The sequence below is a fragment of the Dunckerocampus dactyliophorus genome, chromosome 1, assembly GCF_027744805.1.
Source record: "Dunckerocampus dactyliophorus isolate RoL2022-P2 chromosome 1, RoL_Ddac_1.1, whole genome shotgun sequence".
NCBI lineage: Eukaryota > Metazoa > Chordata > Actinopteri > Syngnathiformes > Syngnathidae > Dunckerocampus > Dunckerocampus dactyliophorus.
This window is the reverse complement of record NC_072819.1, coordinates 41,350,790-41,374,568: the sequence shown is the minus strand read 5'-3', so window position 1 is coordinate 41,374,568 and position 23,779 is coordinate 41,350,790. Positions and strand designations below refer to the sequence as shown.

Sequence of the window (23,779 nt, the reverse complement as noted above, 5' to 3'; positions counted from 1 at the left end):
ATGCTTGTGTGTGTTGCTATGAATGTGTTCCGTGGGGGAGCTTAGTGAGGGGCAGACAGGAAATGATGCGTTCAGAGTTAACTTTCAGCTTAACATGGGGTACAGCTGCAACAGTAGCCTGTGTTTTTATCAGGGATTTTTATTAAGGATTATTGTGCCAGTTGTGGGATAATTCAAACCTTTAATAAAAGCTGCCAATAAAGTCTGGCACTTGTGTGTCTCACAGAATTTGACAGTAATATTACTGACACCGAGTGACCAGTGTAGAATACTACATATTAGCAACATCTTTGAACACGTCTTCTGAATGCCTTCTATTTGTTTTTTAGTTAATTTAGCCATTTGTATGCTTGAAAATGCTTAATTTACAAAAATACGTAATATTTGCTTAAACATGCACATGTTTTGATTTATTGTAGGCCGTATTCAACCACAAAACAGCCTGATTTATTAATGTATTTTAGAAAACCTGTGATAGAGTTAGGCTGCGAAATCCGAAGCGCAAAGTGGCGAGGGATGACTGTATTGTTCCTTGAGAAGATTTACTGTAATAAAATTGCTGAAATGTGAGGGTTGTACACAGAGCCCAGTACGAATGGTATGGTATGTTATGTTTAACATTGATGGCCATACTGTACCTGGAGTAGCGTATTGCTGATCTCTGGAAAAGTCAATGCCAGCACCAATCAGCGTCATTATTTTCTCAATCTGAGGGCACAAGTACAGAAGAGAGAGATTAGAACCTGGAGGATCTATCACTCCTCAATCCCCTCCACCGCTCACCAGAAATGACAAAAGACGCCCCTTTGCGTCTAACTATAAAATAGCAAATAAAAGTATCAAGATGCTCTTTGATCTTTTTTGGCAGGTCACAGTACTTTTATAAACACCATAACAGTCATTTACTGAAAAGAAAGGTGATCACCATGCATGGGGTTATTAAAAACAGCAACAAAAGAAATCCCAGACCACCATAAGCCCTTGCAGTATGTTCATGCATCTCTATACAATGCATCATGCATGTTGTCAAACATGACTATACTATCCAAAGGTTTTACTAGGTTTAGTTGACTTAGTGAAAAGCTATGTTCACCCCTCTGATCTGATAATTGTGCCTCATAATTTGTTATTAAAAATGCCATGCATACTGTATGACATTTTTCGAAAGTTTTTGTTGAATAAATACTGTATATACGTTTTTAGCAAATAAATACAGAGTAATATGTCCCAAAAGAGCAAAGAGAAAACTCCAATGTGCAAGAGAGAAAAGGGATTAATCCTTTGCGTTTGCTGCTGTTAAACTCAGCAGTTTAAAAGCCTCTTGAGTTTCTTGGAGGACAAAATGAATAATCGCGGTGATTATGTTATTCCAAAAGGGTTCATGAACTCTGGAAAGACACCAATCTAAGTCTAAAAACAATGCCCCTGAAGAGGACAGAACCGAATCCCAAGACAACCAGAAGATACTTAAATATGAGGATGGATGTCTTACGCTGTCATGGGAATTAGAGCCCAGTGGGTTTGTGCTGGGAGATGGTGCCACTATCTGCTGAGAGAGAATTCAGATTTTGGGTTTTGCCTCCCTTCATGCATACTCACACTCAGGTGTGTCAAGGTGGATTTACCATCCCTCACATATGGAATAAACAATTTTAAAAAGCTGTACATACAGTTCATAGTGGAAAGAGGATCTCAAATTGGAGTGCTGCATTATTACGGAGCCTTGAAACAAGGGGGACAGGGTTGCATTGTAGGAGAGGCCGACTACGAATGAGGATATACAATGGGCAGGGGCAAAAGTCACTGACGAGGTGGAGGTCAACAGCTGAAAAGCTAGCCGTGGCAAGAGAGAGCCAGCGTGGGATAAAAAGCAAGGGAGCTCATTCATCAAACTTTTCACAGCAGGACTACTGTTAGGATGACTTGGTTGTTGATTAATAGACTTGGAAGATTTCAAACAACATAACAACACAGCACCGATAAAGGATGATGAAGCCTTTTAGAGTGATAAAAGGTTGCTCAGAGAGAGTGTGCCCTGACCAAAAGCCTCCAACTGGGAAGTTGGCATGAACACACACCTTGGATGGAAGCTGTGGACTACCAAATGACGTCAAGGGAAAGCCAAATGCATCACAGTGGAATGCAGGTGCCAGCACCTCAGTGGCAGAGCAGGACAAAGCACTGTCAGCAGTCCCATCAACTAGTCCAATGATAGCCCAATGTCATTGCTCCTTATTTTAGAAACAAGGTCCCTCCTGTGGGACTTGGAAACATCAGCTCTCCAGTAATCAGTGACTTGTCGTACAAACAACTACGAGAGTTTGCTATTTCTGTGTAGTTTGGCTCAAACTTTGCATAATAGCACAAATTATGTTTGGAAGGCAAACACATCTGCAAGTATTAGCCAAAATAGAGTTTAGTTGGGGAAGTGGGAAAACAATATTTTAACTTTTGAACTATACTCAAGTAAGAATACTCTTGTGCTTTAAAAATAAGGTCTAGGTCTAGTTAAGTCTTGTTACATTGGATTGTCAGTATTCCGCATGAAGCCCAAATCGAAACAATTTCACATATTCCGGTTTTACATGAATACTACAGCAAAAGAAAGGCTAGAAAACATCAATTAAATTCCTATTCACTTCAACCATGGTGGACAGCGTACAATTAGCCTCTAGTGGGGAATCAATACTCACAAAGGCTGGCTTCATATCGGCTGCATGGTCTTCCGGGTGCCATTCAAAAGTGAAGTTTAAACAAAGTGGCCCCTCTCCCTCAGTCTGCAAGCCTCTCCTCCCATCTGTGCACTTCACATTGTGTCCCCCAGATTGTCATCTTCAGTCTGATCCCGTGGACCAATCCGAGCTAACATTAGCATGCCCGTTACACACCAGCGCACACTCACATTCAGATCTCCTGAGAAGCATAGGCCTCATGCAAAAGACCGAGACCTCATGCAAGTCAAATCTGTTCGCCTTGAAATCAGACGTTCCATGAGTGTATATCTAGTCAAAAATGGGAGAGGGAGGTGCAGATGTAAAAGGGGAAATAAGGTGAAGAACAATGGAATTGTTTAACAAACCAGATTAAAATAAGATGTTCTATAGGAAATGTGTGCATGACTTGGAACCTTGCACAATGGTAGAATGGCTGGTGGAGCAGCAACACTGCATAGAGAGAAGGATGATGATATATGCGGGGTTGTGGGGTCTATTTTCATTAAAGAATGAACAGACGCGGTTAAACTTATTGAAATTTTAACTACAACTCACTCTGCATGCCATTTCACCTTCAAACAAAGGAAAAGGCCAAGAAATACTTATTTCTGAAAACTCAATCACTTGTGAAAGACGATTTGAGTTTATTAGCATTTGGCCTTAAATTGGACAAATAAAATAACATTTTGATGCTTTTTTGATTCCAGCACGTCGTCACCGAATAACAGGAGCTACAGATATATTGTATCATAGATTGGTTGAAATGACATTTGGATTAGAAAAAAAACTGAGGCTGGTCAAAAAGTGGTCACTATGATAGCGGTTTAAATGTGTGAGAACTCGCTGCAAGCTTGTAAACAACGGTGGCCCGCGAACAGACCAGACTATACAGTATGTCTCTCATCAGAACTGGACATTTCTTCATTAAAACATGTGCGAAGAAGGACACTGCAAGTTTTAACTTTTGATAGAAAGGATGTTTTCACAGTTCACTTGACGGTAAGAATGTTTTCCCTTTACTCCTTCCACACAAATATGAGTGCATTGTCCCCTCTGACATTTACAGGTGATGACCTCAAACCCACATGTGAAGATTTTTGGTAATTTCTCGACAAGAATCCCTTAAAGTTCAAAACTATGGACCTTAACTAACATGATCTTGATCTTGTGCTGCATTCTTCCTTATGTGTATGTCCATGAACCCATTGATCTGACTTTAGACTGAATTAAATACAGTAGATCTCTGATTCACTATTTGCATTTCTGCATTCGCGCCCTCGCATATTTATTTAACATACTGCTCAAAAAAAATAAAGGGAACACTAAAATAACACATCCTAGATCTGAATTAATGAAATATTCTTATTAAGTACTTTGGTTTTTACATAGTTGAATGTGCTGACAACAAAATCACACAAAACTTTTAATGGAAATCAAATTCATTAACCCATGGAGGTCTGGCTTTCGAGTCATACTCAAAATTAAAGTAGGAAAACACACCACTTGTTGTCTATTCCATTTGCTAAACAGATTGTGAAATTGATTGCTTCCTAAGTGGACAATCTCAATAATGGCGAAGCAGTTTTGACAGAGTGTGAATTGAGTGTTCCCTTTATTTTTTGGAGCAGTGTATATTATTTAATTCGAAAATAATTATTTTTTTCTTAATGGTAACTTAAATGGAAAGCTATTTGATGGTGCTATCTGCAGCTATAAATCCAGCAACTCCAGCAGTCAGCTCACTCAAAATTTTCCAGCAGGAAGATGGTTTGACAAAACGTGATTATGTGTAAAACTGAATGAAACATATGTTTAATAACTGTGAGAGTCATACTGTATTATAGGGTCATATTATAGGGTTCAGAGTACCAAAAATAGGCATTTTTAAAGGCATATTATGGGTCCGGCCGTTATTCATGTTTGTTCGCCATTCATGGAGACCCACTGTACACAAAATATACAGGGTTCTCATTCTGACAGAGAGAAAGTTCAAGAAAATTCATGTAAAAAACGGCTGTGCTTCACATTGAAAATGTCTTGATTATACAGTATTGCGTGGGTTATCTCCGGTTTCCTCACACATTGCAAAAACACGCATGTTAGGTTAATTGGTGACTCCAAATTGTCCAAGTATGTCCATAGGTATGAATGTGAGTGTGAATGGTTGTTTGTCTATATGTGCCCTGCAACAGGGTGTACCCCGCCTCTCGTCCATAAGTCAGCTGGGATAGGCTCCAGTATACCACCGTGACCCTAATGAGAATAAGCGGCATAGAAAATGGATGGATGGATGGATATCACATTTGAATATATGACAGACTTGTGAAGTTTAAACTGCTAAGCCTCACTGTGTTTGTCACTGAATTTGATACCTGAAACACATGGCTGGCTGCTCTGACACCAAAGGTGGCAACAGGATCTCCAAAACACTTCAAAGTAGTTTAGCGGAAACAATAACATTTACGGCATATGCTAATACTACATTGCCAGAACAAATTATATTACAAATTGGGCTGACAAACACGAAATTATTGGATAAAATGGTGAAGCAGTGTAAACAGGTTTGTGTTTATGAGAATATATACAGTATATAATATTTTATTTTCGCTTAGTCAAGGTTTTTTGGTTTGTTTGTTGAGAATAGCATGTTCAATGTTGTGTTATGAGGGAGGTGTTATTAGGATTGCCTGATTTTTCTCCCCTGCAGGCAGCCTCTGAGTCTTTGCAAGTAAAAGGAGAGCAGAGCTGAAGGGAGGAAGATATGCACCTTTCTCTATGAATCTTAAATTTACAAATCTCCGTCTGTCGTCTTATTTTCTTAGCTTCTCGTTGGATTTATCCCCATCTCCTCTTCTGTCTAATCTCCTCTTGCACCACTAACATTTTGCCGCCTGAGCATCACCATGCTGAAGCGGGTTGGGTGCAGTTTAGTTATGAACATACAGGACACTCCATGAACAACCCCAAGAAAAATGTAATGAACAAATGAATGTAAAACCAAGATGGACTAAGGAAACATTGAGTTATAATAATATCCTGTGGTTATGGTCTAGTGCCTGGTGACTGCAAGTTTTGTTTGGGCTTAACTCAAGCTGATTTAACAAGAGAAGCTTTGTACATTAAGATGTTTGACAAAGAGCACAGTGAGAAAAGTGTCTTGAATTGTATAATCTGGTACAGAAGTAGCCAAGTTCTAAAATGAACGAATGTTTTACATTCTCTTCTTTCTTGCTTTATAAAATCCAGTGCCATGACCTTAAACTGTGCTTTCAAGGTAGTTGGAGCTGATTGCTTCTTTATTAATATTTCTGACTAATATTCTAATGTCCGTGCCCTACTGGTCGCAGTCAAGCAGTCAGATCTTCTTCAAACTTTAACACAAAAACCCTATTGATTTCACAAGGACTGTTGTATCGTATCAAAGAAAGAACCCCACTGATTTTGAATTACATGTGATGATTAATAGTCGAGGTAGGTGTGACAGTGTCAAGTAAAAAATAAACCTTTAATCGAACGCCACATTGACTTACCTCGTCCCATTCTGAGGTGAATGACGGTGATTTCTCAAGCCTTTTCTTCCCACTGCTACAGTTAGAAACTGATTCACTTCGGTTCCCTAGTCCTCCGTCTTCCTCATTAGGAGGCGACACAAGCAAGTCTGAGTCCGACTTGGAAAGGCTGCGGGCCAGCTTCAGGTCGCCGGGAGGACGCATCCTACCAGCAGACACTGCCCTTGAGTCCCTGGGCTCCTTGTTCACAGTGGCATAAATGGCTTTCGGATCACAGTCTGTAACGATGGCAGCCATACTGGGACGTGTAGGTGGCGCAGCAGTTGCTTGCTCTTTTGCTTTGGCTCTCAACTGCGGCTGGCTCTGACAGGGTGGCAGGACACCTGGAACCCTGAAGGGCTCCTCGCGACAGTCAAACACAGGGGAAGATCCGTGCAGAAGGCCGGTGAACTGCTCCGGGACACCTGCTCCCTGATCTTGGCTGAGCTGGGAGTTATCTAGAGAGAGGAAAAACATCACAAGGTCAGCAGAGAGGGGAGAGTTGTTTGGGAGGGCTGGAAAGTGGATGGAAGACTGAGCGTCAGATCCTTAGGGCATGGCTCATAAGAAACCGCCCACACAGGCGCTGAAACAGTTTTGTAATTGTTTCCTAGCAGGGGTGATGGCAAGAGGCGGGGGAGAGAAAAGTTGGCTAGAGAAATTTCAAGATTCCACACCGAGCTTGCAGCCATCTGACGACCAGCTGCTGGTGCTGAACGCGTGCATTCTGTGACAGGCTATGTTCTCCATGAGAAAAGTGGCTGACTTCATCATACTTGTTTATTGTGTCCTCACAATGTCACAAGAAACAATTCTCCAAATGACTCAGCTCTCTTGCAAATAAACACGCCATATAAAAACACAATCCAGAAAGAAAACAAATGCCAAGACTCACCAATTGGAGTTCTGCTTACAAAGACTGCCTTCTCCAACAAAAAACAACTCCTTAATGAGATGGCATAGCAAGTGCAGTTAAAAACAATTACATTTTCTTCCTTCTTCTCCCATAGGAATTACTGCCACTTAAGCCTCCTTTCCTCCATCAAACCCACCATTCATCTTGGCTTGGCTTTAAAACGGGAACAAAACACTAGCTTAACTCCAAGTCTGCAGTTCCACTATGCAGTCCTGTGTTTGTGTGTTGTTGTCTCTCCGTGTGACTAGCAGCTCTGTGTTTTCTGATTTCTAATTCTGGACTCTAACGACGGCTCAGGAATGGAAATTTGAATCGCCTCATCCTCAGTGGGCCAGACTCTAGGTAATTAGCACGGTGACACATGGAGAGGGAGCGTGCTGTGGATGCATGAACTGTCTCCGTCAGGGTGATGGGGTCAGGGTGTTTGGTGACAGGGAAACTGGGGCAGCGGTCATGGGGGAAAAAAAGCAATGAGCTTCAAAACAGAGGCTATGTCTTCAGTTTAAAGCAAAAAAGAAACATGCCCCACAAAACTGTTATTTGGGGCTTTGTGTGTGTGTGCGTGTGTGCGTGCGTGCGTGTGCGTGTGTGTGTGCATGAGTGCGTGCGCCAACACTGTGAAGTCTTGTCACATGTTGCTAAACACTTGAAGTACTTGAAGTATGTGAGGGTTTGGGTATGATAAAAAAGAGGTGAGTGGGCGTACTCTGCACATACGTCAGGATCTCTGCCAAACTTGGAGAGTGAACGCCCTCTGAGCACATCGATCTGGTTCCAACAATCTCACACTGGGTTAACCCTCTCCTCTCTACTGCATAATGTAACTATTCTCAAGCCTCCGATACAGAGCATGATCAAATATTATTGCAGCTCATGTAGATGAGGTCACCACAGATGTGGAAGTGTTTCCTTTGGCACTGCAAGCACCATGTTTCACTTATGATGTCATTTTGTTTTGAAAAAACTGATGCAGTGCACAGAACTGTACTTCCCAACTGGACTTACAATCAAACAATCAAAGTCTACCACATGTCCAGTTGCTTTTACTTTATTCACCTTCACGGTCTAACTTCCCCATGTTTATTATTGCCTGCATGATGCTCCTATTTAAAAAACTAGCCCATTGTAATTCTGTAAACTCCACACACAGCAGTGCATTCCTGCAGGGTACAATATTGCATTTGTGACTGATGAGCCAAAGTATGGCTGACCATGCATATATTATGCACCTGCCGCATACTGAGTGACCTGAGGTCTGGTCCACAGTTGGATGAGTAATGACAATTAAAAGGCATTTCCCACATGAGCAGAATAAAATATTTTGACTGAGACAGCTACTTTAGAGTTCTGCATGGCAAGATAATGTGTGCCTTTAACAGTGTGCATGAAAAGTTGACAGAGAAAACTTAAACTTTTTTTCATTTAGGAGTGAATAGAAAAATTCACAGGCACATTTTAAAAACTTTAATAATATGAATGGAATGATTGATAGTCAAGAATTAATTGATTGTGTGTAATCTTCAAGCAATTGAAGTAAAAATTAGGTGCACTACTTTCTGGGACCAGCAGAAGAGCACCTAATTCAGTCTCAACCAGTGTTAATTTCATAGATGAATAATTTTCGGCATGGCTTCGCCAACAACCTTTTTTCCTCCTGACAAAAACCGAGGCGATAACTAATCAAAACAAATGCACGTTGACAAAAACTATGACAAAATCAACTGACAGTTTCGTCAACGAGACAAAAATGAAATCCAATCATCTGATTTTGTCTTGAAGACTGCAGGGACAAGTTACAAATACTGTATATCCAATCACAGGTATTTTAGCTGCACATGGGAGAGGAGATCCAATCAGAACTACTGACTTTGTGAAGCACAGCTGTTGGGAGTTTCCACGGCCAAAACGATACCATATGCTGCAATACTGTAACAAGTTACACGCTGCAATATGTCAATATGTCTAGTCAAAATGATCACTATAAGTCATTTTAAACGTTTCATATACATACCTGTATACTGTACAGTACTGTATAGGAAAGAAAGGAGGCGAGACAAGCCTATCAAATAATTCAGCTTTGGCCTTTATTCTGCACATGAAACAAATGTCTGTAGCTTCCAGTCTGGATAGTTGAGATCCGTGGTTACTAAACGTATCCACTACAGTATCCACTACAGTATGTGGATACTCCAGTTGATGACACCAATGACATAGGACTAGAGCACATGTGTCAATGAAGGACAGAGACACTGCAGGTTTTCTCTCCAACCAGTTTCTCCAGCAGGTGATTTCATTGATGAGGCTCCTTCCCTCAAATTGAAGGAGGTGTTGATCATTAAAATCACCTGCTTTAGTGACCGGCTGGAAAGAACACCTGGAGTATCTTGGCTCTCCATGGTTTGACACCCCTGGGCTAAAGCAACCAAACCCAATCCTTCCTTGTTAGAGAAGCTTGTTCAAGTGGGGAAAAATCTATTCAAAAATTATGCAATGCGGTTCTATTTAAAAGACAAGAATGCGAAAATGTAGTCAAAATGTTTTTTGGTAATGACATATTTGCCCCCGAAATGAAATACTATTGCAAAAGTGATAATATCTACTTATTTACCTGTACTGTACAGACTGAACTCGAAACTGAAACCAGCGAAATGCAACAAAATGGAGAGCAGTGAAGCATACAAGCATATTCAAGACTTAAACTGCATGCCGAGTACAACATATTCATACATGTTGGTAGGTCTTCACTAATATTTAAAGTGCTCCCTGCCTCTCTTGCCCCTCCTGACAGTTATGAGAAGCACTGGTCTATACAGACAAGCCAGATTCACTCAATTGTTCCAGTACATTAGCATGCATACCCTGGCAGGGTAAACATTTGACTCATAGGCTTGGCTTGTGATTTTAATAGGAGATAAGCCCCCTTTTACATTTTACCTTACCCAAACAGCATAACACAAAAGTTATTCTCTAAACAAGAACACTCAAAAGTTCAGCCCTCCCGAAAGGCGTAAACAGTTGTCATCTACAAAATGAGTGAACAATAACAACGGTAATAGCTAAAGGGAGGTAACTTTGTCTGGTTGACATTTGATAAAAACCCAGCATAAGATCTAATCTCGCCTGTCAGTACCAAACAAAAGAATGTTTGACATTACATTTACAACAAAGACAAAGCTTCTTTGGAGGAGGTAAATAAGAGGCTGGTGTCCAAACTTACCTCCCGATGCCCGCTGTCCCACCCGTCCGGAAGGGTGCAGTGTATCTTTTGCCATGGCTGGCGCTCCGGGGTCATTTAGGGCGTTGGCTTTACTCTATGGTGGAGTAGAGGGAGGGGAAATGGTTAGGATATTCTAGCCTGCCAATCAATTCAGACCTCGCAAACAAGTTCCGATCCAGCTTTCAAGCTAATAGGGCATCTGGCCAACATCACATGACACCATGTATGTCATTGCTTGCATGGAAATTAGGGATGAGTCGGATGCTCAATATCAACGAATATCCGTTACAGATAATGCATTTTTGCCGAATACGAGCATGAAACGAGTACATCTCATCATTATCTGTAACAAAGACCCAAAAAGGATAGAAACAAACTTTTTTTTCCTGATGAGGGAAGAGAGTCTAAAGTTTCTTTAGATAGTTTAAATGTTTATGTAGTCCGAAAACTCAATATTCTGTGGGCCTTGAAAGTTTAGCAAAAATGCCCAAAAAATTTAAATTCTTGCAATTTTTCAAATGGTCTTAAGATTTTGATGAGGAGTGTATGTGTACAATATGTAATAAATACCTGAGGTAGGGCACTGTTGGACTGGATAGATGCGCTTCCATCTAAGGAGACAAAAGATAAAACATGTAAGCATATACTGCAAATACAAATGCCCATGCCATTTTACCACTCTGCTTTACCTGACAGGGATAGTTCGGATTTTTTGACATGCAGTTGTATGACATCCCCACCCGCAGTGTAGCGCATCAACAGTGACTTTTTCCCCACTTCGTCCCCAGAGCCAAGTTCTGGTCAGTTTTGGGTGTTGAAGAAAGTAGTTCCGGCTAGTTGGTGGGGTCACAAAAGTAAAGAGTTTTGCTTCTCAAAACAATAAACGTTCAAAAGAATAATACATTCGCTTTACGTTATTTTCTCTCGCTTCATATCACTGAGTGCTTCTGTCTGTCCACTGTATGTACAGTAAGTGTTCCACAGTGCTCTCACTTTAGCTCTCCTGTGTCGCAGCAGCCGTCACACACGCATGTAAACACTGTGAAACACATACACAACATTGGGCAGGCAAAAGCACGCAATAATACGAAGGGAGAGAAAACAACGCAGAGCGATTGTGAGGTCTGACTTTTTTTTTAACGGTTTTGTGATGCAAATGTATTAATCTTTTGAAAGCATTTTGTTTCGAGAAGCAAAACGCTTTACTTTTGTGACCCCACCCCTTTTGTAGCCGGAACTACTTTCTTCAACACCAAAAACTGACCAGAACTAGGCTCGCGGGACGAAGAGGGAGAAAAGCCACTGTTGATGCACTACACTGCTGATGGAGATGTCCTTCAACTTCATGTCAAAAAAATCTGAACTATCCCTTTAAGATTTACATCAGAGGATGTGTGATGAATGATATGTTTTATATGTGGAGAAAGTAAGTTTGACAGGCTCTTGATTAGCCTTAAAGGCTCGGCAGCCATGATGAAAAGGCAGATTTATTAAAGATAATTCCTTCATTAATTCATTTTCTGTGCCGCTTAATCCTCACTAGGGTCACGGGGGTATGCTGGAGCCTATCCTAGCTTTGAATGAGAGGAGGTGTACACCCTGCACATATAGACAAACTCACATTCATTCTTATGGACAATGTAGAGTCGCCAGTTAACCTAACCTAACCTAACTTTTGGACATGTCGGAGGAAACCGGAGTACCCGGAGAAACCCACGCACGCACGGGGAGAACATGCAAACTCCACAAAGATGCCTAATTGCAAAATTGCAAAAAGGTCCTTTCTGCCTCCTCTAAAGCAGTCGTATATCCAGGTGGGGAACTGCCTGACCGAGGTAGAATGCTGGAGGGACTTTGGGTCTAAAACATCTACAATGAAAGCAAAGTCTCACGATGGACTCCTAATTAAAACCTACTGTATATAATCACACATAATGCTATTCAATTCAGGAGTGTGTGCTTCTCATTTAGGCCCCCGTGATGGGGTATATTCTGTAATGATACTCCATTATTTTATGTTCATACAGTATATTAGTTTTGCCATTTCATTGGGGCTGGCCTGCTGTACTGCACTGTTACCTTTATGGAACTGGGACTCTTGGCCTGGTGGTGGGACTTTGGTTTGTGCAGTCAGCAACAACTCATATGTGTGATCTTCCTCTTCCTCAGCAGGCTCTCCTCTCTCATCAATACTACTGTTGGTAAATAGAGCCTACAAAGAACAAGACAAAGAGGGCAGAAGAGTTTCTAAAAACAACAAAATGATAGGCAAAGCGCTACTGTTACATTCACTTTTCTCCCTCTGGTCAGGGGCGGATCTAGCTTTTTTGAAAAGGGGGGGTGTGGCCAGGGCACTGGAAATGGAGCGGAGGGGCTGGGAGCCCTCCCCCAGAAAAAAATTTTAAATTAGACCTCATTTCCTGCAATCTGGTGATATCTGTGGCCAATTTTATGTCCTTAATTTCAAGAGTTTGTTGTTATTTTTATCCTTGAAATATATCGTTTAAGCCAAAACATTCTATTTATAAAATAAACATTCTATTTATGAAATATTTTCCAATTTGAAGCAGCTGTAAATTCCGAGGATTTGAGTATAAATTTATGTCACTGGGGATCGCTTTTCTGGTTAATTTTCATTGAGAATAGACAACAGTTTTCCTTATAGTCATGATGCCAGTACCTTTATTTTGCACCTCCACCTGAATAGCCATGTACAGCACACGTTCAATGTCCAATGTAAATGATCAGCCTGACAGTGGGTTCAGGAATAGCATGCGTCTCGGTTGCATTCTGGCATATGCGTCCACCACGCGCCCATAATTCAGATGCATGTCCCCATGGACATACATCACAATCAGGCCAGAAAAATCATGGGTGCCTCAAAACGGGGTGGGGTGGGGTACACCCACCACACCCCCCTCTAAATCACCTGCTGGTCTTGTTCCTGTGCACCTCCATAAGCATTTAAAGAGACGGGGTTAAAGAACACTAAAAATCATCAAAAGTCAAAACAGAAATGGCCATTACAAAGCATTGAGGAAAAAAGTCTCTATATTACATTGCAATAATTAGTGACGTTTGGAATAAAACTGGTAGAAAAATGATTTTGGCTATCTATATACTGTACAGTGTACCTCCTATAACTGAACAAACTTCAGTTAGAACAAAAGCAATGCAATACATTTGAAATCGCCTTACCTCTGAGCTCACCTCTTCTTCAAGACCAGGACCAGCATGTGATGAGTGGACTAGACGATCTTTCTACAAGACACATACAGTCCATAGCGCCAAAGTTGAGCAAGCGCCCTACCATATAAACAGAGTACCACTAGCGCCCTCTAGTGGGTGTATGGGAAACAACAACAACTGACCTTCCCTGCTTCACTGTCTGGTCTTCCGGAGTCCCTATCTGAGGATTTGCCACTTGTCACGCTGTCAAGCGAATGGCAAGAGGTAGCTTCAAACAGAGCTTCATAGGGACTCTCCTCCTCAGGCCCCGGGGCCAGCCCCGAGATCAGCTCGCTCATTTTCTCCAGATCACCTATAAAAAAGTTGCCAATGTAATGTGCTGTTCAAATTGATGAATGAGCTGCTTCAATTACAGCAGCAAGCACAGTTCTACAAATTCTGAACACCTGCAAAATCGTACCCTTTTTCCGTGGAGTAGGACTCTCCAGAGGTGGAGGGATTGGTGGAGGGGGCAGTTCCATGTCAGGTGGTTTTCCAAGACCTACAGCAGGTAAAGATTTACTCACAGTGACTAAAATCGACGTTTCTCCTTGCAAGTATGCACGCTTATACCTTGGATGAGCGCTGCTATCTCCCTGCTCTTCTGAGAGGGCATGTCTTTGACAGTATCCAGCGCTGTCAGGCCCTTCTGATCCAACATGTTCACATCGATACCTGAGAGCCAGCAAAGGGAGGGGTTGTGCTATCTTTTTTTGCTAATTAATTAATTTTCTGAGGCAATCTGAAGCAGTGATTCTGACTTCTGACCTGCACTGAGAAGCTTCTGTACCACGTCCGTCTTCCCAAACAGTGCGGCTTCGTGGAGTGCGCTGCCTTTCTCAGTCTAAAAAAAATGTAATTAATGAGAGGAATAGAAGACAGAAGTTGAATACTGTAAGACACATCCACAGATTGGTGACGTTTCAACTCCTGATTGATTTTCACTTACACCCGAATGCAACGTTATTCAGAAAGCTTAAGTCTAAAAGAGTAGTCCATTAAAATTGAGAGCACATTGCATATGGCATAATACAATTTTTTTTTACTCAGACTTGGGCAGTGACCACATCCTTCCTTTTGTATGCCATCCTGTACGTTCCAATACTTCATAAAAGACCTTCTATGTATATACATTTTTAATGAACATCCTATGGTTGTATTTTGTTGAGCACCTAGTAAACACCTCTTGCAAGTTTAGGAGTACAAGCAGCTTGTTTTTCAGCTCACAGGACCATGTTAATTGCAACCAGCATGATGCAGGGCCTGAAGTCACTAGACAAGCCTTGATTTAGATGAAAAGGAGGCCAGAAGGAAAGCAAACATATCTCCAGACAGATGGATGGCACTGTTTGGTAGAGACCGGGCCCCGGGCACGCCTTCCCACATCTGGGTGTGCATGACGTAGCTCTATTTTTCGAATTGTAGAGAAATTGTAGAACTTGAATGGGAAGTAGCATTAGCCGCAGGAAATGCTGCAATATCACCATAAGTTTGTCATCATTTGGTCTATGGAACCATATTAACACTGAAAGTTGAAATTTGTAACAAAAAACTTTTAAAGTAATCTAATGTTCAACTTTCTGTGGAAGCTTTCTACAAGATTGTGTGTCTTGTGGATTTTTTTTTTTAATTTTTTTTTTCCATGAATCCAGAAGAAAATTTAGGAAGTCAGGTCACTGATGTTGTTGCAAAGAATCTCTATTCTAGTTCATCCCAAAGCTGTTTTTCCACATCAGCCTCATCCTAGCATACCTTTATGTGCCTTGCTTTGACCACTGTGCCAAATGCACAAATACGTAAATTAAAAAAAAACATACCTCGTAGTTAATGTCCATGCCAGCATCTAGCAGCACCTCCACCACAGACAGATGTCCATTCCGGGAGGCCAGGTGCAGCGGTGTGTGCTTTTTGGTGTTGCAGCTGAGCAGATTGGGGTGGGCGCTGAGAAGCAGCTTGACCACCTCTAGGCGGCCATACAGTGCAGCAAGATCCAGGGGAGTCTCAAATTTGTTATTTCTCATGGTTGGGTCCGTCAGCTCCTCCAGCAGTAGCCGCACCACCTGTGAATGTCCATACTGAGCGGCGCAGTGCAGTGGCGTCTCATTGTCATTGTTCTGTTGGGGGCACACATGCAGGTTTAGAAGCAAGAACACAGACGCACAGGAAGCTAGTTAAGCACAGGAGTTGTTACTGGCGTGAGTTGCTATTGGTTAGCCTAATAGACAAACAAAACAATCTATAGAGAGAAACCACCACCATTAAAACACACGGCGTACACAGAAAGGAGGACGACGGTGTGGGCGCAGACATGGACTAATGGAACAGGTGAAGTAGTGATGACAAAAGAGACAGAAGCACCCAGGCAGGTGTGGAATTACAAGACGCATGGACCACTTGGACATACATTTGGTTTGTGAGGCCGTGCCTGCACTGGTGTACAGAATTTGATCCTTATTAATATGTAAGAAAAATGTCCATCCGTTCATCCAAAGATGTAAATAATATATTGCAACAATGGAGATAAGCATGCAATTATTATTAGCAATCCAAAAGAAGGTCCAACCTCCACGCAACTGGAATTGTGAGAACATAGCCCTAACAGTGAAACGATTACAACATAAATCTCTGCAGCCAGTAACCAATGGCAGACAATACCCACATTATATTCATGTTTAATCTTGTGCTACAGTAATTAATCCTCATACAGATATGACCTCATGTATGCATACTTTTCATTAATCTGCAGTGCATTCATGGCTAAAAAGGAGGCAAGCATACTCTGCAACAATTAAAATCACTCAATTACAATATGAACTCACAACGTGTCGCTTATTGGATTGAATAACTGCGTGCATCAACAAAATCAATAGTAATCAAGGTGAAAAGCTCTAGCTCTGCTGAGGACTGCGATCATGCACAACCAGCAGGTGGCAGACTTTGCAGACCTTGGCCGAGGATGGCATAGGAAAAGTTAAGACCGCCATAACTGAGACTGTGCTGCATCCAGGTACAGCACTGTTAATGATAACTATACAAAGGCCACAGTTCATATGTTGTCCACAACAGTAAAGACAAGACGTTCATTGACTCTGGTCAAGAATTACAAACAATTAAATGTTGTCCAGAAGGCTTTTGGCCGCAGTCTCAAGTGTAGAAACGGGTGTTGCAGATAGGACCACAGATTGTGGGGGGGCACATGTTCTGAAAGCCAGTCATTCCAAAGAGGAGCCTCTCTCCTCCCTGTGACAACACTCAAACACATGCAGAATAAAGGCTGAACCTCCCATAAGAGGATCGTGCCGAGTTTAATCTGTGACGCACTGTCAAGCATTTGCTTATTAGTGAGATAAACTCTGCAGATGTAGATGACTTCAGCGTGCAAACACACGCAGAGATTACATCAGCATGATTCACTTGTGGATGCCTCTGTGGTCATATCGGTTATTCTTGCACACATTTGCATCCAAAAATAAAATGACTTAGGATAATGTAAATATGTGTATCAAATATACTAACAGGAAACTCTGTGGCTCCTATGTGCCAACAGGAGAAGAACAAATACACCTGGTGAGCTGATTCTGTGACCTCGGTGCTTTAGAAAGACTTTTGTTTTTGTTCACAATTCCACACTAAATCCATGAAAGCAGACCTATTATCTTTGTGTTTAAGGCAAAACAAGATATTCACACACAACAGCTTTGACTTTGGAAAACAGTGATTTACATGTTTGCCCCTTTTCTGATATGTTTTGGTTCATATTGATTTGGGCCTAACTGATTACTCAATTAATTGAAACAACAAGCTTCAGACTAAGCGACTAAAAAAATAATCGTTAGTTGCAGCCCGATTTCTTTAACAACATTATAAGAATAAAATGTATATCAAGCAATCTTCCAACAGGGACATCGCAACAAACGTCCACCACCAATATGGAGCTCTTCAGGGTTATTGTGCAAATGGCATCAATGCCTCACAGCCTCACTGAGAAACAGATTTAAATTCATGTGGCACCAGCCTACTTCCTGGACAGAGAATGTTGTTTACATGAAAACCTTTTTGCTGTGGACAACCACAGCCTAAAAGCTCATCCTGATTTAGACGTCAGTCCATGTCGAACAAGATGAGATTAAGATCTGTGCCGCTTATTGATCAACGCTGTCAAGGAACATCTGGCCTTTATGGTTCTTTTGTCTATTCCAGATTCTGCAAGGAAAAGAGGTTCTGTGACAGAGCAAAGAAAGCATGCCGCGTGGTTCTCACAACCTGCAGCCCCGGAGACGGTAACGTGGTCTGACGAGCGACCTCTGTCACGTGAGGAGCTGGCTGGCGGCATAACTAGGTTACGTCACCCTGGCCCCCGGCGGCGGTAGTAGTGGAGGCGGGTGGCGAGGAGGAGGGACGAGCTAGAGCAGCTGTTGCTGCTTGTGCACCAAGGGGCCGTGTGTGCACGACTGATGCCAGAATCTAATCTGTCAAAAGTCACAATCAATGCTTTGCTCTGTATGGATAGGAGATGAATGTATAACAGGTTTCTTCTTCTTCTATTCATAGCAATTCTGTTTGGGTTGACAAATCAGACAAAATATATGCTCTGGGAGACAAGATTTCTGAGGATGTTTATTTTGTGAGCAGGCTACAGTGATAATGTTTTTGTTTGGACACTCACACATTCCTGAGTAAACAAGCCTTGCAGCGTTGTGACGAGGTGAACGTCTCGCAAACTTCCTGCCACAAACTCAAAATCTATTTTCACTGGACACTGTGTCCATTTTAAAGGGAAGATTACGTTCCCTTTCATTGTGCATGTGATTAAATGAAATATGCCCTATAAACACAACTGACATGAAAGCCTTTCAAAAATGTTGCAATCTCAAAGTGATAACTCTTCAAATAGCAGATGGTAGGTAAGCCACCCGACAATTGCAGAAACTGGGAGTTAAATTTAAAAAAATGTTTGGACAAGCGTTATTCACTTGCCACAACAAGGGCATGGGGATGGGGACCACACAGTAACCTCTGAGAGAACCTGCATTTTTCTTCTACATTTCTAATCTCAGATATGCAAGGCAGGGTCAGAGGAATTCATCTAAACATATATTGTATTAGACAAGTGACCTATATAGCGACATGAAGCTTGCATGAGCCACAGCAGACCATGGCTATACTGTACACTGTATCCTTACTCAAGAATAACAGAAAGAAGTCAAACAAAAACAATTTCAACGATAAAAACTGATATTGCCTGCAGAGTTACAAGTCTAAATGTGACTATAGATAAAATTAATAATGAATTCTATGCTAAATTGCACTTCTCCTGGTTACAGGCAAAATGGCAGTAAATGGTAAATGGGCTTCACTTGTATAGTTAATCCATCCATCCATCCATTTTATATGCCGCTTCTATGCTGTATGCTGGAGCCTATCCTAGCTGACTTTGGGTGAGAGGCGGTGTAAACCCTGGACTGGTTGCCTTCTTCAATTGCCAATTGCAGGGCACATATAGTCAAACAACCATTCACACTCACATTCATACCTATGGATGAGTCGCCAGTTAACCTAACATGCATGTTTTGGAATGTGGGAGGAGAAAACCCACACACGCAAAGGGAGAACGTGCAAACTCCACATAGAGATGCCCAACGGACATTCGAACCCAGATCTTCCCGATCTTCTGACTGTGTGGCCAACATGCTAACCACTCGGCCACCATGCGGCCACATAGTTAATCAATTATAATAATAATGCCCTAATACATATTACTTGATAATTATTTTTGAATGAAAACATGTATGCATAGAAATAGAGGTACAGCAAAAATAAAATTAAAAATAATGATATTTTTTTAAGGAATCTACTACCCAATAATCAAATATGTTTCTCACGTTTGTGCGACAGGCTGAATAACAAGCAAACATTAAAAAAACATTATTTTAAATTTTTGATTTAGCATATTGACTATGATAACAACAACAACAACAACAAAGAGAGACTATGTCTCTCAACTGGTTGGGAACGCCTCATGATCCGCCAGGAGGAGCTGGACGACGTAGCCGGGGAGAGGCAAGTCTGGGCTTCCCTGCTTAGGCTGTTGCCCCTATGACCCCACCTCGGATAAGCGGAAGAAGATGGACTATGACAACATGCAAGCTGTGATGAGAGCTTGTCGCTCGCTCCTGCTATTTGGATGGTACAAAGTGTAGACCCAACCAGACTACTATTCCTGTAGCTTTTCACTGGACCACTAACCCTAAGTCCACAAAAAGCAGGGGCATGTGCACTAAGATGAGGAAAAAGATGATCCAGTCCGGATGGGAAGTTGTTTTGAATCCCTGAGGGAGGCTACTGAAGAACCCCCGGACTGCCCTTAAAGCTCCGTCCCACACCTGGCTCTCTGTCTCCACTTGGTCGTTTGCCACCACTGTATCGGCAATAAGCCATAACAGTGTTACCATGACAACCTTGTGCCTCATCCTCTCCTCAGCAATCTCATGAGGGCCAAGTGAGAGGTGGGGCCAAACCGCCCATTTCCCCACTAAACAGAGACGAGCATGGCATGAAATCCTCTGTTTGATGTTGATGCAAAGAGATGGCTACACTGAAAACTACCCATCCTCCTCATCATGAAATGGCTCTCCACCCCGCCTACTGGATCACATGATGCCATCGACCACAGCCAGAGCTAGAGCATCTTCCTTTTTGATTTATTCATAACAATCCAATCAATTATTCAGCCACATAAGCACTAGTGCCCCTCCCACTTTAAACTACCATGGTGTGTTTATGTTAAGACATCATTCATAATGTCAACACATCCCAAAAGAAACACCAACTGAATGGAAAATGAATGAGGTAAAATTCTAATATACTGCCACATGGTGCTATAGAGGAAGTCATCTTTCACTTCCAAACACTAAGAGGATTAGTTGACCATGTTCAAAAATAGTGTGCAGCTTTATCTACAAGGCCTTGGTGGGCTTCCAGCTATGCTTGCTCAAAATGCAATTACGGGGTGGCTGACATGTTTGCACTGCTCTAACAGGGGTGGGTGAGGTGGGGGGTGGGTGATGTCAGAGTCAGCAGCTGAACTCAAACATGGAGGCAGGTTGTAGGGCACCCCTCGTTAGATGATGATGAAATTAACAAGATTAAGGGACATGACGGTTGCTCTGCACTTTGTCACAGCGGCACTTAACGTCAAATGTGGTAATAAACAGACAAAATATTTATATCTTACTATATTAGTGAGCCGCAAATAAAATTTCATTCTTCATCTGTAAGAGATGATTGGCCATACTTTGCTGCCAAACTGGACAAGAAGCTATAATAACTTGAGATATGGCCATTTGTAGCAAGTACATTTACTTTAATAGTGGTTAATAACATTGATGGAAGAGAGACGACACCTCCTGGTGTGTCAAATTACTCTCCATACTTGTGTACAGTGTTTGAACAGACATTGCTACAATAAAATAATTAAACGTTTACTTCAAGACGTTTCATCTTCTCGTGTCACATGCACTGGTAATGTACAGTAAGTATTGTAGGAAACCTTGTGGTCGTGAACGTCAATGCAGACAACGTTTGGTATTGCTAGCAGAACGCAAGAGATCCCCTGACAGACAGCTAGATAAAAGCACCCCTGGGGTTCTGCAGTAGAGTGGCCACACGAGCAGCAGCATCAAACCCACAGCAAGCCGACACAGCAGCAAAGTAGAGAAGCACTCAAAGGAAACACTGTGGCAGCGTGGTGTACACACCTTGGCATTAATATAGGGGTCAAAGGGCCCACAGCGTTTGAACTCTTTATGGTCTACAGAGCTCTGGGAGGGAGGAAGAGAAGATAAGCTGATGGTTTTGGTTCAGACAAGCAATGAATACATGAATGATCATAAATATGACAACACAATTAAGTTAGTTAATGACCAATCAGATGTCATAGTTAGGCTGGGAGAAATGACCCACAAAGAGATTTATGTTATGATCAGGGTTTTTTAGTTGGAATGTTACGTGAAATATAGAGCTCAGAGTGGGTCATTTCTGCACATCCAAAACAGGCCTGTCTGCAGCGCGTGGTTTAACAAATATTGTTAACAAGGTTAGCGCAAACAAGCACTTCTCACGCGAGCAGGGCATCAAAGCACGTCCAAGTAGCACAGTATCAGGAACATTGTCAAAGAGTGAGTCATGATGCTGGGCGGTAAATGCAAACACGTCACATTCTTATGGACATTCATTGCGTGCATCACACATGCAATGCTGAGGTAATAATTGACCATTTGATCACTAGAATGACTTGCAGAAGAGCAACGTCTAATTTGAAAATGTAGCTCTCATTCCTTTGGTCTTGAAAAATGGCTGCTGTTGGGATATTCTGTTTTCAGCAACAGTTGCTGACCTCTTTGAATCACAAGACCAATGCACTAGACAATGTAAATGCAAGGCCCCACCTGTTCGTTGAGTCTGGGGTGCGAAGATCCTTGGTGGATGAGCAACCTGACAATGTGCTCATCTCCTTTCCATGCTGCAAGGTGCAGAGGGTAGCAGCCTTTGTTGTCGGCTATGTTGGTCAAGGCCTCATTTCGTAGTAGCAATTCCACCACCTCACTGCCAGTTCAAGAAAGAAGCGTATAAAGCACACTAATAAATACACACAGTCTTTGCAAACTGTTAAACAGCATTATGTATTCTCATGGGGGCATTGTGCGGTAGGACGGGGTCTCGTGTAATGTGGCGGGTAAATAGACATGGCATTGACTACTACCTGTGTCCATTTAAGGCGGCATGGTGTAGGGGGGTGTATCCAGTGCTGTCCACACAATTCACATTGGGACCTCTCCAGATGCTGGTGAAAACAGACATTATTGTTAGTAGTATATAACAAAAACACAACAAACAATTCTTCATTTTGTGATAATGGAAAAGTTCTCTCTTTCTCTTAATGTATTACAAAATATGTATTGTATCTGACAAGAATCCTACTGAATACCGTTCATTCTCATGGCAGCAGGGGCTTTATTTTTGGGCTAATAATCCTCCTGATCAGAGCAGCCATTTGAAAGATCGTTGTAGCAACCAGCAAGAATACACTGACAGACGTTTTGCAGTGCGCATATATTAGGAATGTTACAAAATGTTGAAATATGTAAAATGAAATCTGTGATTAATTTTGTCTGATAAAACATGACTTGGGCCCGCACGGTGGTCTAGTGATTAGCACATTGGCCAACACAGTAACAGCCTGGAGATCGGGAAGACCTGGGTTCGATTCTCCCTTGGGCATTTCTGTGTGGAGTTTGCATGCTCTCCCCGTGTGCGCGTGGGTTTTCTCCCACATTCCAAAAACATGCAGGTGAGGTTAATTGGCGACTCTAAATTGTCCATAGGTATGAATGTGAGTGTGAATGGTTGTTTGTCTATATGTCTATATGATTGGCTGGCGACCAGTCCAGGGTGTACCCCGCCTGTCGCCCGAAGTCAGCTGGGATAGGCTCCAGAATGCCCCCGCGACCCTAATGAGGAAGAAGCGGTATAGAAAATGGATGGATGGATGGATGCTTTAACATTCGGCCTACGGACCTTGGCATGTACAACCGTACTACAAATTGTACCATAACTTAGGCTGTAACATTTGTTTTAAAAAGGCAACAGAGTAGTCATTTCCATTTTTTTGATAATCAAAAAGTCCATGGAAGAAAATGCATCAAGTGTCATACATGCTGCATGCTGCAGCATGTATGACACTTGATGCATGCTGTTTCCACATGTTTTCGTTTCCACGCCACACTACAAATTGCATGTACACAGTAATTCCAGAGCAAAATTTACATATTTCGCACCATCAGATTTTTAATGAAATTTCATCTCCAGATAGATATTCTAAATAATTTATATCCTACATACCTCTTATCTTGTCCTGAAGCTCTGATCCATGAGTTTGAAAGGCTTGAATTTGGACTTAACGTTTCTGTTTATACGAATTAAAATACATCCGATATCATATGAAAAAATTGCATTTTTAAGGACGTCCCCACGGACTCTCCTAATCAAGCGCACACGCACAGTGTTAGATTTTTGCATCACTAAAATACAGGGATTGTATTTGTAACATTCCTACATATGTGTTTTGATCAGGACATACCGCGCTGGATGATGCCAT

At 41.9% G+C, this 23,779-nt stretch overlaps 1 protein-coding gene across 6 annotated transcripts in view; it reads right to left on the bottom strand.

Moving 5' to 3' along the window:
* LOC129178627 (ankyrin repeat and SAM domain-containing protein 1A) overlaps positions 1 to 23,779 on the bottom strand; it is a 56,519-nt gene that overhangs the window by 15,104 nt on the left and 17,636 nt on the right. For 2 of the 6 annotated variants that reach the window (XM_054771017.1, XM_054771034.1), the window contains exons 2-16: positions 22,385 to 22,465; positions 22,071 to 22,227; positions 21,381 to 21,443; positions 15,441 to 15,737; positions 14,392 to 14,467; positions 14,197 to 14,298; positions 14,045 to 14,125; positions 13,767 to 13,936; positions 13,594 to 13,656; positions 12,475 to 12,607; positions 10,966 to 11,006; positions 10,396 to 10,489; positions 6,245 to 6,720; positions 1,493 to 1,549; positions 639 to 708 (exon numbers count right to left, since the gene is read on the bottom strand). In XM_054771017.1, coding sequence (XP_054626992.1) covers positions 639 to 708; positions 1,493 to 1,549; positions 6,245 to 6,720; positions 10,396 to 10,489; positions 10,966 to 11,006; positions 12,475 to 12,607; positions 13,594 to 13,656; positions 13,767 to 13,936; positions 14,045 to 14,125; positions 14,197 to 14,298; positions 14,392 to 14,467; positions 15,441 to 15,737; positions 21,381 to 21,443; positions 22,071 to 22,227; positions 22,385 to 22,465 — 1,961 coding nt within the window. The remainder of the gene's footprint in view (positions 1 to 638; positions 709 to 1,492; positions 1,550 to 6,244; positions 6,721 to 10,395; positions 10,490 to 10,965; positions 11,007 to 12,474; positions 12,608 to 13,593; positions 13,657 to 13,766; positions 13,937 to 14,044; positions 14,126 to 14,196; positions 14,299 to 14,391; positions 14,468 to 15,440; positions 15,738 to 21,380; positions 21,444 to 22,070; positions 22,228 to 22,384; positions 22,466 to 23,779) is intronic. The other 4 variants (XM_054771026.1, XM_054771053.1, XM_054771042.1 and 1 more) reach the window with 4 other exon arrangements.